This window comes from Emys orbicularis, chromosome 1 (assembly GCF_028017835.1).
Source record: "Emys orbicularis isolate rEmyOrb1 chromosome 1, rEmyOrb1.hap1, whole genome shotgun sequence".
NCBI classification, from domain to species: domain Eukaryota; kingdom Metazoa; phylum Chordata; order Testudines; family Emydidae; genus Emys; species Emys orbicularis.
This window is the reverse complement of record NC_088683.1, coordinates 70,647,387-70,665,263: the sequence shown is the minus strand read 5'-3', so window position 1 is coordinate 70,665,263 and position 17,877 is coordinate 70,647,387. Positions and strand designations below refer to the sequence as shown.

General features: G+C 42.3%; 1 protein-coding gene across 1 annotated transcript in view; it reads right to left on the bottom strand.

Annotated features, from left to right (window-relative positions):
* Positions 1–745: 745 nt before the first annotated feature.
* The window catches only part of LGR5 (leucine rich repeat containing G protein-coupled receptor 5), a 134,520-nt gene continuing 117,388 nt past the window's right edge, over positions 746–17,877 (bottom strand). The window contains exons 16-18 of the mRNA XM_065406449.1: positions 12,072–12,217; positions 3,070–3,153; positions 746–1,836 (exon numbers count right to left, since the gene is read on the bottom strand). Coding sequence (XP_065262521.1) covers positions 746–1,836; positions 3,070–3,153; positions 12,072–12,217 — 1,321 coding nt within the window. The remainder of the gene's footprint in view (positions 1,837–3,069; positions 3,154–12,071; positions 12,218–17,877) is intronic.

The following is a 17,877-nucleotide window of genomic DNA, read 5'->3' as shown; positions in this document are numbered from 1 at the left end:
TATTTTTTATGGTTCTAGTTTCATAATCAAAATGTTGTGTAGTACCAAGTCAAATGCCTTACAAGAGTAAGTATATTACATCAACACTATTATCTTTATCAACCAAACTTGCAAACTCATCAAAAATAGTATCAAATTACTTTGACAAGATCTATTTTCCATAAACTTTGTTGGACTTCAATGGGATTGCTCATGTGCTTTAAGTCAGGCACATGCTTAAATACCTTGCTGGATCAAAGCCATAGACAGGCACTTTTAAAAAATAATCATAGCATTAAAAAAGCACGGAGGGAACTTGACCAACCCCATCTGGGGAGCAACCTGTTCCTAACATTTTAAATTCTGTACTTCAACAAGCTCAATTAATTAAAACAATGGCAATGCCTCCAAGAAAATTCACCTCTTCAATATACTATTTTTGCTCTTGACTGTCAGATGCCTTTTCTGACTGGCATCTCTCTAAGAGAACAACCGAACCAACTGTATACATGCCTGCAGCTTTCACTCTTCCTCTTCATCCCAAACAAGATTGGTTTTGAGATTTCCTAAAAGGCTGACAGGATTCATGTGTTGGGATTTCAGCCTGCTGCTTGTTTTCTTTGTTATTAGCTGGTTTGTTTAGATGCGTGTAACAGTAATCAAGAGCACCTTTGACCCCACTCCCCAGCACGTGTACACACACCCACTCTTACATTTCGGCTTGAAAAATGTATAAACATACATACATTTGTTTTTGCCCCTGAAACTAGTGACATGGAACAAATGCTACTGATGAAAGATTACAGCTTTCTGTCATTTGATAAGATGATGGCATTAGTGAGTTGCTGGTAGGCACGTCATACGATATGCTGGCACTTGCAAAGGTTACCAGGGCTTGTGTTGAGTCACAGGACTGTTTCTCTACATCGTCTGAATTAACAGAGATCAGACTTGTATGTTTTGATCTGCTCCATAACAAAGTTTGCTTTCTGAGACTTCCCAGATCTTCCTTAAAATGTGGATTGAAAAGGATATAAAGAAGTGGGTTTAGACATGCGGGCAGTGGGACAATCACTAGGAGTATTGATTTAATCACTTCTGGGCTAATAAAAGTGAGGTTTAGTAAGGAGGAAAAAGATAAGAAGGCCACAGGGCAATAGAGAATGCAATTAGTAAAAAGTAACAATGCTATGTGCTTGATCATAGAACAGTCCCAAATATTGTCTAGTTCTCCCTTCTCCAAACTACAGTACAGTTTTGTATAGGCAACAGTCATCACCAGAAAGCAAAGAGAGTTTAATAAGACCAATGCTACCATGAAGCCCATAGAGCTGGGTTCCCCAAATGGCAAAGGTAAACAGAGCGGAGACACCCCATATTTGCTCTCACTGAGAAGTGGTACCACTGCAATTATCAAGGCCAACATAAAGCAAAAGAAAATGGCTATTTTCACACTAGCAAGAGAGGATTTTGTTTCAAACTTTGTAGCATACTTTACAGAGAACCCACGTTCGAGTGCTGCCAGGGTAAGGAGGAAAATGGAAGTCTCTGAAGCAAAAATGGACAGAAGGCCAGTGACTTGGCAACCAACTCCGCTTTCCCACCAAGCACCATATTGAGCAAAGCTGCCAAAGGTTAATGCATCCATGCTGGCCAATACACCACTGGACAGACCCATTAGCATGTTTACAATGGCTATCAGTCCAATTAAAAGTTTTATAGAGGAAATATACAATGGAGATCTGAAGACTGTTGCAGTTAACAGTGCATTGCAAATAAATGCCAAAACCACTATGGTCCACACTCCAATTCTGATTAGCCAACTACCAAACAGATGGTCACATGGTTTGAAGGGACCTGAAAGGACAAGAGAAATGGGAAGAGGAAATACGTGAGAGTGAACGATTAATTTGCAACATTTGAAACCCTGCCTAATTTTCATGTCTCTTCTCACCACAGGGAGAAAGAGTATTCACCTTCTCCAGCACCCACTGCTACGCAGTGGCTTCCAACCTTCTTTTGTTGGTGCTTCCCAAAAAGACTGGAGGATGGGCATTTCCTGTCTCCTCTGTCCATCATGACCCAGAACACTCCGTCCCTTTTTAACGTCCATTCTCAATCTCTCTCTCTCTCTCCCCTGTCTGTTTTCTTGGTGTATTTTTTTTCTGTTCAGGTTTCTTTCCCCCCCGCTTCATTTCCTCATGCGAAGAGGAGGCTTCCTGCTGTCTGGGGTGGGAGCTGTGGTATTGACTAGGGATCTGTGGGTTTAGGCTGCATGTGCTCTCCCCGTGAGCTGGGTGTTCTGAGAGTAGCTAGGCTCTGAGAGAAGATAAGCCTGGGGTGCTACCTGGGCCTCCCAATATGTAGAGGTAAGCTGTGTCCATACATTGGGTGCTGGCACTGGAGCAGGGAGAGACGTTCCAGGAGATACCTGCTGTTTTCCTTGCAGCAAAGGAAGCATTTAGTGGAAGTGTCATCATACAGTTTTTTTCTGTCTCCACTTCTCCCATCTACAACACCTCAGGTTGGGAAACACTGTTCTAGAGAGGCAATGCTAATATTGGGGAATCATTTGGTAGAGAATGTCTATTCAGGGCAATATAAGTGATATTTGCCTCTGACCTAGACATTAGACCAAATTGCACTATTACAGTAGTTTAAAACTGAAGTAACTCAACTGGCTTCAATGGAATTATTCTAGATTTACACTAGAGTGCCTAAGCACAGAATCTGGTCTATCATCATCTTTTTCTTGATGAACACAAAGACCAATGACTTGAGATCACAGATCTGTTATACCAAAAGGAGGGATAAGACCTATCTGAGGATACAGAGAGAAACTCTTGGTTTAGCAGTCACAGGAGCCAATGTATAATAGAGATACACTGTTATTGTAGTTAACAAACAGTTTCATGGGCTTCAATCTTATATTGTGGGCTAATAATTTTGTCCCACCAAAATTATTGCAAAATATGGTGCAATTTTATTGAAATGGATCTGAAGTTAATTCTAGGGACAGTTTAGCAGTTCTTCGTTTCAGACATCAAGGGAAACTTTGTCAGGTCTCCTATTTGCCTGGCAGTTCCATACCTGGAGAGGGTGTGCATTGCACCGAATGATGAGCTTTCAAATCTTCTTCAAAGTCAAGCAGAAAATCCTCAAAGTCACGTTCATCTGTGGGAGAAAATTCCTGAGACTTTAGACTGAGACTAAGTTCCTTAGTGAATATAGGGAAATGGCTGTGATAAGTTACTTTAAGGCAGGGGTAGGCAACCTATCGCATGTGTGCCAAAGGCAGCACGCGAGCTGATTTTCAGTGGCACTCACACTGCCTGGGTCCTGGCCACCAGTCTGGGGGGCTCTGCATTTTAATTTAAACAAATTAAACAAACCGTCCCGGCCCGCCAGCGGATTTCCCTGACGGGCCGCATGCCAAAGGTTGCCGATTCCTGATCTAACCACTCCAGCCTCTGGAGGTCAGAATCTCTCCTTGGCACCTAGGTAGTGCTAGGAGAAGCCACATGCTTTCGTGCCATGTAGCTCACCACATTTTATAACCCTAATGGGCTGTGTGTCTTCTGTCCCACTCTAGGGTTGCCAGGTGTCCAGTTTTTGACCAGAACGCCCGGTCGAAAAGGGGCTCTGGTGGCTCTGGTCAGCATCACTGACCGGGCCATTAAAAGTCTGGTCAGCGGGGCTGGCGTGTAGGGATAGTAAAGAAGGTACCAACAGTGATTCCCCCAAGTGACAGTGACCCCCTCATAATTTGTCCCCCACAGTTTAAAATCCAACAGCTTCACCAAGTACAAAAATCTCTTGGGTCTTCTGTTAAAACTTGTAAGCTACTGTCTGTAGAAACCATTGATTATATCTATCCTGTGAAAGATACTTTGTTACTATGTAAAACTTACAAACAAGTTAATTGACTTTGTTCTTGAAGTAATTAATACAATGTAAACAAACACTATAAGCCGTTAAGTGACTTTCACTTCATTCAACGGCTCCTAGGACAGACCCCCACCCTCTGTGATTAAAGGGCCGGGAGTCCCAAATGAATTAGCACACACCCCGAAAGTGGTGGAGACAGTAAATTAAAATATGGTTAAGATATGGAATGTATGCTGATGAATGCTTGATATACATGGATGGTTAGGGAGGTGCCAGCCTAGAAAGGGAGTATCCATCGGCCAAAGAATGTGTAAAGTGGACCACCAAAACCCCCGGAGGGTAAACTGGGATCCACCCCATCACCTGGAAGGATGAGAAACACAAACTTTGGACAGTGTGGAGCCACCAGGAATGTGCCCAGGAATGTGCCATCCGCTGATTGAGTCAGCAACAGCAGGATGAAACAGCTCCCATAGACTAACATAGGAATTAATTCCTATAAGAATGGACTCTCAAGACTGAGGATTTTGAGTCTCTGGTTCTGCTGCCAACCTCCAGGAGCATCAGGTGCACCTGACACAGACTCGGCTCCATCCTCATGACCAAGATACCTGGCCAGTAACTTGGCATGAGCAACTTCTAGGCTGGTAACTATAACACCTATACAGAACTTGAATGAATGATTGTGTGTATGAATCTCTCTCTCTCTATATATGTGTGTGTGTGTGTATAAGGAATAAGTAGTGATAGGAATAAGTAGTCAAAACAACGTTGTTTACTTTTATCTTTTGCTTTATCATTATATTTACAATAAATGTGGCATCTTTGCCTTATCCCTCTTAATAAGATCCTGCTGGTTTTTATTCTATTGGTATAACATTTTGGTGGAGAATTGCGAAAGGGGGAATATTGGGAAAAAAGCCTCAGGTATTGTAAACATTGGTGTGCACACAGCCGGCTCTATAGAGAGCGGTTCTATTTTTGGTTAACCAAAGCCTACTGACCTCCGGAGGGTAGAGGCTTCATAAAAGAGCTCACAGAAACTTTTAAGCTACAATTAATCTTATCCAAAGTGTTCACTGAGAAATCAGGGGTAACAAGAGCCTATAGGGCAAGGTAAAGCTGCTCGCTGAACGAGATCGGGGTAGCAGGATAAGATAATTTAGGCTGTGTCACTCGCTGCAAGGGTTCAGGGGTGACAAAGGAAACTATACACGTGTTAAAAATGTTTAAGAAAAGACAAGGGAGAACAGTCTCAGAGGGAGGAATGGAGTTTGAAGGAGCTCCAACCTCACCTTTTGTAAAAGAAATAACACCCTTTAAACAAATCCTTCAGAGATATGGGCACAGTCCTTGGACTGAACAAGCCCTTGCAGATGCTTGCTCTATTTCGGATCTAGAGGATAGATTGGCCCAATATATCCTCATATGTAAACCCCCAAATGCAGCAAAAAGAAACGCTGCAGGGATCTGGCTGCTGTGGGAGGCTTGTAATGACAGCTACCTCCGCCTAACAGCCTGTAAAGAGAAGAACTTAGTGTTTCTCGCTCTGATCCTGGGAAGGATTTTAATATTTGGTGTATGACCCCTCGGTGGTAGAAGCCCGAGCAATACAGAGGGAAACTTAGCGTCTCTCCCTCTGGCCCAGAGTGGGTTAAAATCATAAGATACAAATCTTGTTCTGTTAAACCAAACTCTGAAGAATATAGGAATTTGGGCAGTGTAGTGTGGTTGTGTGTTTTGTTTTGTTTTTTTGTGAGTGATATTGTGGTCATTTCACAATTTTGAAAGAAATGTTTAAGGAAAGGGACCAGGAAGTGTGGGGGCTGGTTGAGAAGCCCACCCTCCTTGCTAAATTGGTAGTGGAACAAAGCTTGTGCCCATGGAAAGAAAAGGTTCATTGAAAAAAGCAGGATCAGGCCCAGACAAGCAGGCAAGCAACAGATAAAAAAATTGGAAAATTGGTTGGAAGCCTTAAGGGCATAGTGGCAGGAGTAAGAAAGCAGTAAGTGCAGGCATGAATCCCTGGAACAATACTTAAAATGGTAAAATCTAATAGATAAAGGTGTCCTTTTGGGAGATAAACAGTAATTTAAGGAAAGACCCTGAAAAGTTAACTCTACAGAGGCTGGAAAGAATTAAGCAGTTAAACTTTGTGAAAATGTTAAAAAGTACCATGTTAAAGAGAAAAGGAATTCTTGGTTTCTTTGCAGCCATTCTGAAGGGAAAATGGGCCCTTTTCCAAAGGAATGTCTGTAAATAATCCAGGTATTTGAAATCATTTGACTATGAACAATTTAGTCAAATTTGTCAAAAACGTGAGGGGGTTCTATTGGAACTTAACTGACCCAAATGTATGAAGGAAATCTAATCTATGTACAGCTATGTAAAAACAACAATGTAGAAGAGATGTTAAGGAAAAGAAAATGTGTATGTATCTATTTGTGGAAATATGTAAGGTTCTAAGAACCTAAACCAACACATCTGGTTTGTAAAACTCCTGTTTTGTAGGTTTAAGATAAATTCGTTTTGTTTTGTTTTTAATAATGCCACTAAAAATCCATTTAACTATTTAATTCAAAGTTGCAAAACTAACAGATCTTTTTGCCAGACACAGGTAATCAGTGTTGGCTGGCTTTTGGGATTTGGCATTTAACCCTTAAGGGGTAACTCGGTGCTTTACAAAATTTAAAAAAACAAAGTTGTAACTGCAGCAGGGCAATCAAAATCAGGAGAATAGGGAGAAATTCTGGATTCTTTTTGTTTGTTTAGTTGTTTTTTGTGTGTGTGTGTGTAACAAAATAGCGGATGAGAGCTGTAGTAAAAGAATAAGAAATTAACAGTGCCCCTCTGAAGCAACAGCAGGGGTGAGGTGCACAAAACAAAAAGAAGCACTGCTAGAAACACTAAGCCTTAAGATGGCTCTGTGTAATCAGACTGTCACTTTAACAAGGGTACATGAAAACTCTGTAAAAACAAAAGGAAGCAGCTGCAGTTTGGCTTCTATGGAAAACCTGTAACAAGGTATTCCTTCTATTGGCTAAATGTAAAAATGAAAAACTGCACCAAGATTTACAAGCCTCTGCTGCAAAAGCAGAGAAATAAAATGTATGTCCATTAGTACCCAAATCCAGTTAGATGTCCTTAAGGTTGGGTACAGAGAGTTAAAACAGCACTCTCAAATCTTACAGCAACAGTAACATCAGAAGAAGGAACATTTGAGACCCCAGAAGGGGCAGATTTTTGGGACCCCTCTGGAGATTGGGAAGAAAGATATTTGGGTAAATTCCTCCTCCCAGGGCCAGAATGCCATTGCAACAGTAACAACAGTGCCTGCTTCTGCCTCAGACCTCCAGGCCATGGCAAAGTGGCTGGGAATTTTAAAATGGAAAAAAATTTAACTCACAAAGAAATGCACCACTTAATTAGCATTTGTGCAGCTCCGAGTACCAAACACACTGTGGCAGAGACTAAGCAGGTTCTGCCATGGTGGGAGCACTGTGCTAATTTGTTTCCAAGCTTCTAGCTTTCAGGCTCTGAACCAGAACATCAGGAGAGCTGGTGCCAGCTGAAGAGTTATAAAATACCATGGTTATAGTGTCGCGACAAAGTCTGTGTTCAGTGTTCTGTGTTGCATGTTCTGTGTCTGTCTCTAGTGGTGTCCTGTGCTAGCATTGGGTCCAGAGAAAGAGGGGATACTACACTAGACAGGGCAAATGTCTTTTCCTCTCTCTACTTCCCCCATGTCCATCCAACTTATCAATCACCACTTGTGTCCAAAGGACTTTGGTCCCCAGTGCATCAGGTTTATTTTTGTTAGGTTCTCTAATAAGCATTTTGTTGTTTTGTTATTGATACTGGTACTCCTACAAATCTTATTTCTTGTGTGTATTTAAGGGTTAGGGTTGACATTTGTTTGATGGCTATGCCTCACTTTGTTAGTCAATGTACCCAATTATTGTAATGGTAATGGTTTTATTGTATTTCCAATTATTATAATTGTGCTTGTTTGCATTTCTGTTTATATTATATCTGGTGTTTAGTCAATTGTAATGATTTTAGTTATACTCACCTGGTTATAATTGTTTGGTTTGTTTACAACAGATCACCTGTGCCTTACAACGACAACAACTACTGTACTGTAATGATCATAGATCAAGGGGCGGAGTGTTGTAGGAGCAGCAGTGATCTGTATGCAAACGGCTATAGCTATGGGATGCACTGAAATGCAAATACTTGCCCTATCTACTTTGGAACACGAAATGTTTTGGGTAATATTAAGGTTTTAATGCATTTGTTAAAACAAAGGAAAAGATCTCTGTTTGATACTTACCAATATGACTGGATGCAGTATGTTTCCAGCACTGTGAAACCAGACTTGTTAATTGGGGAAATAATTGTAAAAATAGCACATCAACAGTCTCTGGAGGCAAAGGTATGGAAGGTTAGCCCACTCCCCATATTACACATGGGATCATTCTGCTGCCTCGGACCTCAAGCCAGTGGGCTGGGGAGGGAGGAAAACTATTGGACACTAGGGGTTGTACCGAATGAACTCCTCAAAAGTGGGTATGCCTCACCTTACCGCCTTGTAGCCTTGTAGTAAAGATGTTTCATTGGGATCGTGTATGTGGAATGAATTGGACAATGACACCAAAGTATTGTACAATGAACAATGTGTATGTATCCACTCGTGGAAAGAAGTATTTTGGGAGGATGGGAGTGTTAGCAACCCCCCAGTAAATGAATGTAAATGCAATGTCAGTACTGTTTTACTAGAAATCACACTTACTATTTACTGCGGCCAAAAAGGTCCCAGCTAACACTAACAGCTGAGCTGGCCGACTTCTCGATTGACCTTGGAATTAGATGGCAAGATCTTACTGATAGCCTAATTAAAAGCAAAGAAGTGACCAAATTTTTAAAACAGACAAATGACCAAGTAGGAAATCGGACTATTCATATTATACATGCCAATGGGGACATTTTACGAATTGCCACTGCAGAGAAACAAATTACAACCTACCACTGGTATGATATATTCTCGGGATGGTCCCCGACTACCACTGGCATCCTATCAGTAATGCTACACCCCTTGATAGTAGTCTTGATATTAAATTGTATTTGTATAATTGGTATGTGTGGCATGTGTTTTCAGATAAAAAGAATGTATGCTAAATTGGAATCACAAACACATGTTGCCTCACAGTACCTTCTCTTAAACAGGTTAAAAAGAAAGTGACACTAATGATTATATAAATATCGTAGTGTCAAAAGGGGGATTATGTAGGGATATTAAAAAAGGTACTAACAGTGATTCCCCCAAGTGACAGTGACCCCCTCATAATTTGTTCCCCACACTTTAAAATCCAACAGCTTCACCAAGTACAAAAATCTCTTGGGTCTTCTGTTAAAACTTGTAAGCTACTGTCTGTAGAAACCATTGATTATATCTATCCTGTGAAAGATACTTTGTTACTATGTAAAACTTACAAACAAGTTAATTGACTTTGTTCTTGAAGTAATTAATACAATGTAAACAAACATTATAAGCCGTTAAGTGACTTTCACTTCATTCAACGGCTCCTAGGACAGACCCCCACCCTCTGTGATTAAAGGGCCGGGAGTCCCAAATGAATTAGCACACACCCCGAAAGTGGTGGAGACAGTAAATTAAAATATGGTTAAGGTATGGAATGTATGCTGATGAATGCTTGATATACATGGATGGTTAGGGAGGTGCCAGCCTAGAAAGGAAGTATCCATCGGCCGAAGAATGTGTAAAGTGGATGACCAAAAAACCCCCGGAGGGTAAACTGGGATCCACCCCATCACCTGGAAGGATGAGAAACACAAACTGTGGACAGTGTGGAGCCACCAGGAATGTGCCATCCGCTGATTGAGTCAGCAACAGCAGGATGAAACAGCTCCCATAGACTAACATAGGAATTAATTCCTATAAGAATGGACTCTCAAGACTGAGGATTTTGAGTCTCTGGTTCTGCTGCCAACCTCCAGGAGCATCAGGTGCACCTGACACAGACTCGGCTCCATCCTCATGACCAAGATACCTGGCCAGTAACTTGGCATGAGCAACTTCTAGGCTGGTAACTATAACACCTATACAGAACTTAAATGAATGATTGTGTGAATGAATCTCTCTCTCTCTATATATATATGTGTGTGTGTATAAGGAATAAGTAGTGATAGGAATAAGTAGTCAAAACAACGTTGTTTACTTTTATCTTTTGCTTTATCATTATATTTACAATAAATGTGGCATCTTTGCCTTATCCCTCTTAATAAAATCCTGCTGGATTTTATTCTATTGGTATAACAGGCAAGCTCCCTACCTGGCTCCGCGCGGCTCCCAGAAGCGGTCGGCATGTCCCCCCTCCCTCTCTTAGGTGCAGGGGTGGCCAGAGGGGCTCTGCGCGCTGCCCCTGCTCCAAGTGCCAACTCTACAGCTCCCATTGGCCATGAACCATGGCCAATGGAGCTGTGGGGGTGGTGCCTGTGGATGGAGGCCGTGCCTCCGCCTAGGAGCCAGAGGGACATGTTGCAGCTTCCGGGAGCTGCCTGAGGTAAGTGCCGCCTGGAGACTGCACCCCCTCCCCAACCCCTTGCCCTAGCCTTGAGCCCCCTCCTGCACCCAAAATCCCTCCCAGACCCTGCCCCCCTCTCTTACCCTAACCACCTGCCGTAGCCCCGAGCCCCCTTCTGCACCTGAAACCCATCATCCCACACCCCCAGCCAGAGCCCACACCCCAATCCCTTGCCCCAGCTCAGCCTCCCAGAACCCGCACCCTGACTCCCCTCCCATGCCCCAACCCTCAGCCCCAGCGCTGAGCCCCCTCCTGCACCCCAAATCCTGCATTCCCAGCCCCAGCCCAGAGCCTGCACCCCAAGCTGGAGCCCTCACCCCCCCACACACATCCCAACCCCTTTCCCCAGCCAGGAGCCCCCTCCCACACCCTGAACCCTCATTTCTGGCCTCACCGCCTACCCCGCACCCCCAGCCCAGACAGCAGACCTCTTCCCACATCCCAACCCCATGCCTCAGCCCGGAGCCCCCTCCCACAATCCAAACCCCTCAGCTCCCCCGTTTCCTGTACCTCAAACCCCCTCATCCACGGCCCCACCCCAGAGCTTGCACCCGCAGCTAGAACCCACACCTCCTCCCGCATCCCAACCCCCTGCCCGGACCCCCCTCCCGCACCCCGAACCCTTCATTTCTGGCCCCACCCAGGAGCCCACACCCCCAGCTGGAGCCCTCAGCTCCTCCCACACCCCAAACCCTTTCCCCAGCCCAGTGAAAATGAGGGAGTGAGTGAGGGTGGGGGAGAGCGAGCAACAGAGGGAGGGGGGATGGAGTGAGCGGGGGAGGGGCTTCAGAGAAGGGGCGGGGCGGGGCAGGAGCCGGGGCAAGGGCGTTCGGTTTTGTGCGATTAGAAAGTTGGCAATGGCAACCCTATCCCACTCCCAAGCATGTACTGCTGCTATGAACAGCGCTTGGTAGCCCAGAACACATATTGCTACTTTTAAGGCCACCAGCAACTTGTGACAGTCCAGCTCTGAACCATCTTGCTTTGCAAATGCAGGATATCTATTGTGTAGGATGACAGGCCAGCACCATGTCACCCCCTCTGAATTAAGAGGATGATTTTTGCCTCCGGTGTGAGGATCCATCTTGACAGTGTCTCTTTAAAACAGGGGTCAGCAACCTCTGGCACGCGGCTCGCCAGGGTAAGCACCCTGGCGGGCCGGGCCAGTTTGTTTACCTGCCGCATCTGCAGGTTCGGCCGATTGCGGCTCCCACTGGCCACGGTTCACCGTCCCAGGCCAATGGGGGGCGGGGGGGGGGGGGGGGAGGAAGCGGCGCGGGCCGAGGGATGTGCTGGCTGCGGCTTCCCGCTGCCCCCATTGGCCTGGGATGGTGAACCGCGGCCATGATCGGCCGAACCTGCCGTCGTGGCAGGTAAACAAACAGGCCCGGCCCGCCAGGGTGCTCACCCTGGCGAGCCGCGTGCCAGAGGTTGCTGACTCCTGCTTTAAAAGGATATTATAAATACATTCTTGTTTAAACTTTGAGAGCTACATCTCACTACCATAAAATTTAATGGCAAAATTCCTATTGATTTAAGGGAGGTGTTCTGGGCCCTAAAGTAGGTTCCAAAGCCAAAGAGTGACATTAAACTACTTACCTTGAATGTGTAACATTCCAGAATCTTTCTTATGGAAATCATCAGCACTGCTGTTCTCATCTTTGTTCCACTGGTTGGAGATTTTGTAGTGGCTTTCACAAGTTCCAAATGCGCAGCACTGGTAAGCATAAGGCATTTCTATGACCCTGCACGTTAACAAACAAAATATGCAGTTACACTGGTTACAGTACTTCACTTAACGTATTATACCTCATCGCTAATGTTAATATTGAGAAAAATGAACTCAATTAAATAACTGTAACTGAAAGGGAAAATAGCCACACATTTAAAACAAAAACAAAAACAAAAACCTTGTTAATGCAGAGTTTGGGATGCATAGTTTAAATTACAAAAAATTAGAAAATGCAAATGGTTCCAAGACCAATTTTAATTCAGACACATTGCACACATCCTATATATTTTGTTATGGAGATTTTACAACATATTCAGTAATATATTAAGCTGTAGATTTAATAAAGCAGGAACAGACGTGCAATGCAGTTGAATGAATGTTGTTGTCAGAACCATATTTTAATGTCCTGACTTTTAGTGATTTTAACTGTTTTAACTCACTGAGTTTTCTCCATGTAGTTTTCTTAGTTTTTTCTTTTAGAGAGAGAGATCCAAATACCCTAACTGAATCCTACCTGCATAACAGGCAAAACCCATATCTCAGTGCACAACCCCCACAAATTTGGGGGAAGTTAAGAGACTGAATTTTGGATCCAGATTAAAATTTCTCCCATCTCCACTGTAAAATAGCTGAAGGGGGTTCATCTCTGGGCGGAGACCAGGAATGAAGAATTCTAAACTGAATGGTTAATGATTTGGAAAGTTAAGAACATGTGAAAATAGATTGTTACAATGGAAACTGTTTTGCTACCTTAATTATCATGCACACATCTGCACACTATTAAGGGGCACTGCCATCCATAACACCTTTCAGTGCACTGGTATTCCTGACACTTAACCAGGTTTTAGTCAATGGGTTTTTCATTCTTTTTACTGTTATACAAATTCCAGGTCTCTTGTACATTTTGAATTCTATTTTGTTTGGACATTCTAGGGCAAATTCTGAAAGGGGTTGAGAAAAACTGTAGGGGCTTATACTGTATGGCCCACAAGTAGATGGATTATCTCTGCTAATTACACTGTTACCTCTGATAAATAAATATTTGATCCAACTCAGTTTCCAGTTGTAACTGTTAATTAACGCCTAACAAATAATAACTAAAACCAATAAAAATGTATCACTAAAATTACTCTAATTAAACATAACATAAATGGAAATAAAATGGGTTCATATCAAATTATCAGGTAAATCTTCTTATCAGATTAATCAAACAACTCTATAGAGCAAACAATTCCTATATAAACTCTAAATAGCAATCTGGGGAGGTGGCCATTTACAAAGCGATCAGTCCAAATCATAGGGCCTTATGCCAATCAGTGCTAAACTTGCACTCTAGCCAAAGGCTTGGCAAAAAGGGGGAACAAACCAAACCCCAAGCTAAAGCTAATATTTAAATTACAATTTAAATGCCAACTAATGAGCTACTTGTTCAGATTTCCGTGGTGAGGTGGAAGCAATAGCAATCCTTAAGTCTGTCCCCAATATAAATATTTGCATAAGATATTTTAAAATACTCCAGTAAAGTTCAGGATAATAAAGTTTTAATTGAGAACTTTATGTGAAGATAATGATTTCCTACGACTTAAACATAAAATCCCAACCCCATGAAATTTCCAAGTATGTGGTCTTTTAAAAAGAGTGAGATTATCCAGCTAAGGCTGTCATTAAATGTTTGAGAAATGACTTCCTTAGGTGCTGTCCTCAACTAACCTCTGTGGGTTTGAACCACAGATACTTCTGCGTGGGCTCATGCATGGGTGCCTGCACACACCCACGCTCTTTCGCTCACTAGCAATCAGTCACCTAGTGGAGTTAAAAAAAAGATGCAAGACTACTGAGTCAGCCCAGAAGTGTCCCTCTGCTGACAAAAAATAGATACGTACAATAACAAGTCCAACCTTTTGCAAGATGGCTGTTGTGATTCTTGTGGCTTCGTGCAGCTTTGGAAGAGGTTGAGCCTGCTACGGAAAGGATCAGCAGGTGGGTTTCTCAGCTCTGCTGATTAATGGTAATGGACTCATTAGCTGACTAGGACACTTCCTTTATATGCTTGGTGGTGACAAGTCTTCAGATGTTGCTGGATTCCTGCCCCTCTGATGGCCAGTCATGGGGGAAGACACGTAGGCCTCAAGCATTGCAATGTTCCATGGCTTCTAGATAAGGTGGCCAGGTGCCCAAACCTTCTCAATTACCACTCTTTAAAGGGCATGGCTTCTGTTTCTCATCCCCTTTCTAGGTCCTCCCAGAATCTCTTTGACAAGGCCCTATTTTCCAGAGTTACAATGAGTTTAGATTAACTAATCTCATAAAAATGAAGATCTTCCTCTTCCAATAAATGTTAGTCTGGAAAATCCTGTCCATTAAGCAATTTAAAAAGTACATGGCCAGACGGTCACTTAGTAGATCCAAAAATATTTTGTGCCACAGCCAGGATCAATTTCTCCTGAGCTGATAGACATCAGCTTTTCCTGGTCACAAAGGAACCATTGTGTTATCACCTTCTAATGAACCTTCTTGCAAAAACTGTCTAAAAAAATTCAAAGATAACTCAAAAATGCAAAACAAACATAAAAATTGGAACTGACCCACATCACACCACACCAGAGATTCAACTTTATGCTTCACAACAAACACCTGGACCCACTTCCTTTTACTTTAAAGGCAGAATGACTGACTGCTACTTAATGGAGAACATAAATCTCTTTTACATCTTTGGGGTTTAGCTGCTGCTGGCAGTTTAACTTTAAACAGGTAAAAAGCTGGGTGAAGATTAGATTTTAACTGTCAAAATAAAATATTTGACTCTTAAAAATTCACAATTTTAGGTAGAATTTGTATACTGGGCCTATTTTGCTTACTGGGTCCATGCCCATGGTAAGCCTCCTTTCCTCTGTGTGAATGGTTTAAGAAGCAGAGAGCCCTTGCAGGGAGAATTCGAGCTTTTCACATTATAAGGTGGGAGATGGTCATGGTTGGTGAATGGGAATGGTAAATTGTGAGTAGTCCAGGGGGGATGGCCAGTGAGTTGTGAGTAATGCCAAACCCCACAGTGACAGAGGGAAGGAGAAGCGGGCAACATTTGTGTTCTCCGTGCTATAGTGAATTTGGCTAGGTGATAATTGTTGTTCCATTACTGGAAGCGGAGCTAAGGATTCCACCTCTCAGCCCCAAGATGTTTCTCTGTATTCATGAGCAAATGGTCCATTTAGCTGAGCTGTGAGCTCTTTCCAGGGATTTGGTCCTTAGCTTTGCAAATGATGTAGAACAGCGCGATTCAGGAAACTTTGTGCTAGTTCTCTGTTCATGTTCTGTGCTTTGAAGAGTCACTTTAAAGCTCTCCGGTGAAATCCTGGCCCCACTGAAGTCAATGGCAAAACTCCAATGGATTTGAATGGGGCCAGGATTTCACCTCTGTTCTTTACTGGCTGCATGCACCTAACTCCTGCTATTGTCAATCAGAGTTAGATATGTTCATTGAAGGAAGAATAGACCCTTCTAGAACTGTTTTTGCAAAAAATGTAAGGAATTACTTGGCACTTCCTCGTGAGTTTATTTAATTTTCATAGATAATTTAGTTGTATTTTCAGCAAAGTACTTGTTTTCATTTAGGAGGAGTGCATCATTTCTAATACACAAAACCATATTTAAAATGGATTAAGTACAGTTATGATTTCAATCAGTCCAGCAATCAGCTACACTAAGAACATTCCATGTCCTCTTTCTTATGTCGGCATGTCATGGCATATGCTGCATTTTCATAATAATCACAGGGTAATTTTGAATTAATGCTTTTATTATATTTAAAATATTTTTCAGAAGTTGGTCTGATCATTTTAGAGGGCTTACCTGTCCCTACATGGAGAAAGAGAGAGAATAAACACAAGGAGAGATGTGCATACACAGCACCCACAGGAGCCAGACTGTGGGATCTGCCCCTGCAAGATGCTTAGCACCTCTGTTGAGTTGAGAATAGTCCTGCAAGGTGCAGACCCCCTCTAGTGGGTGTTGAGAGCACTCAGCATCTTTTTAGACCTTCACAGATTTTACAGCCAGAAGGGACCATTAGATCACCTAGCTAACCACGGCATAGAATTTCACTCAGTTACCCCTGCATTGAGCCTAATAACTTGTCTTTGACTAAAGCATCTCTTCCAGAAGGACATCCAGTCTTGATCTGAAGACTTCAGGAGATGGGGAATCCGTCTTTTCCCTTGGTAGTTTATTCCAATAGTTAAACAGGCCTCATTGATAAAATTGAGCTTAATTTGAAATTTGAATCTATCTGGTTTCAGCCTCCAGCCACTGGTTCTTGTTATGCCTTTCTCCCTTAGACTAAAAAGCCTTTTAGTACCCCATATTTTCTTCACTTACATATTGTAATCAAGTCACATCTCCATTTTCTTTTTGATACGATGAAGAGATTGAGTTCTTTAAGTCTCCCCGTGTAAGGCATTTTCTCCAGCCCTTGGATCATTTTTGTGTTTCTCTTCTGCTCCCTCTTCAATTTTTAAACAATTTGTAAAATATGGACACCAGAATTGTACACAGTATTCCAGTATCAGTCTCACCAATGCTGTATACCGAGGTAAAATCACCTCCTTACTCCTACTCACTTGTTTATATATCTAAGAATCACATTAGCCCTTTTTGCTACAGCATCATGCTGGGAGCCCATCTTGATCTGCTCATCCACTATGACCCCTAAATCCTTTCCAGAGTCCCTGCTTTCCAGGATATAGTTCCCCTCCTGTAGGATGAATATTTTGAAGGATGAATATAGTGATGACCTATACATACATGCTAGTCAATCATTTCATTAAAGAAGAAATGGGACTCTGTATTGCAAATAGTCACAGGTGTATAAAATAATAATAATTTATACTTAGCACCTTTCATCTGAGGATGTCAAAAAAACTTGAACATGAAGCAATTAGGCCTCAATCCTGCCAATACTTACACACATGCTTACATTTATTAAGTTAAGTTTATTAAATTCATTGAATAGTCCCAAATATAAGTACCCATGGTAGTAAAGTTAAGCAGGTGTGTAAGTTTTTGCAGGATCGAGCCATTGGCTTACAACATCCCTGTGTATATAATAATTATTAAAGATGTGTAACCTGAGGCACAGAGTGAGTTAGGGCCCAATCCTAATCAAAATGAAGTCAGTGGCAAAATTCTCATTAACTTCAAAGGTACAGGATCACGTTGTATGTGACTTACCCACTGTCATCCAGAGCTGTGAATAATCACTAAAAAACACTTCCTTCCTATATCACACAGTGTCCAGTCGAAAATGTTCTACCAGAATTAAGGGGCTGAATAACAACAACAAACTACTTATTTGAACTTTAAGATTTAACCAAATGATCTGGGAGAAACCTGTTTATTGTTGCTTTAAATGAGCATTGCCAAGTATTTTGGTACATTAAAGAGCATATTTTCTCCTTAGCATCTACTTAGTTCCCATTAAATTTAATGGGAGTTATGTAACCGCAGTCAGTGGAAGACGAGCATTAAACTGCTAGCAATATAATTTTAACAGCTTTTGAAATGTATCGCCAGGAAGCAGATGTGGATCATACTAAGCAGCTACTGGGGTTAATATTTCAAAGCCCACTGTAGTTTCTTCAGTTAAAAGTGAGTATAATAAAAGGAGTCTATCATATTTTT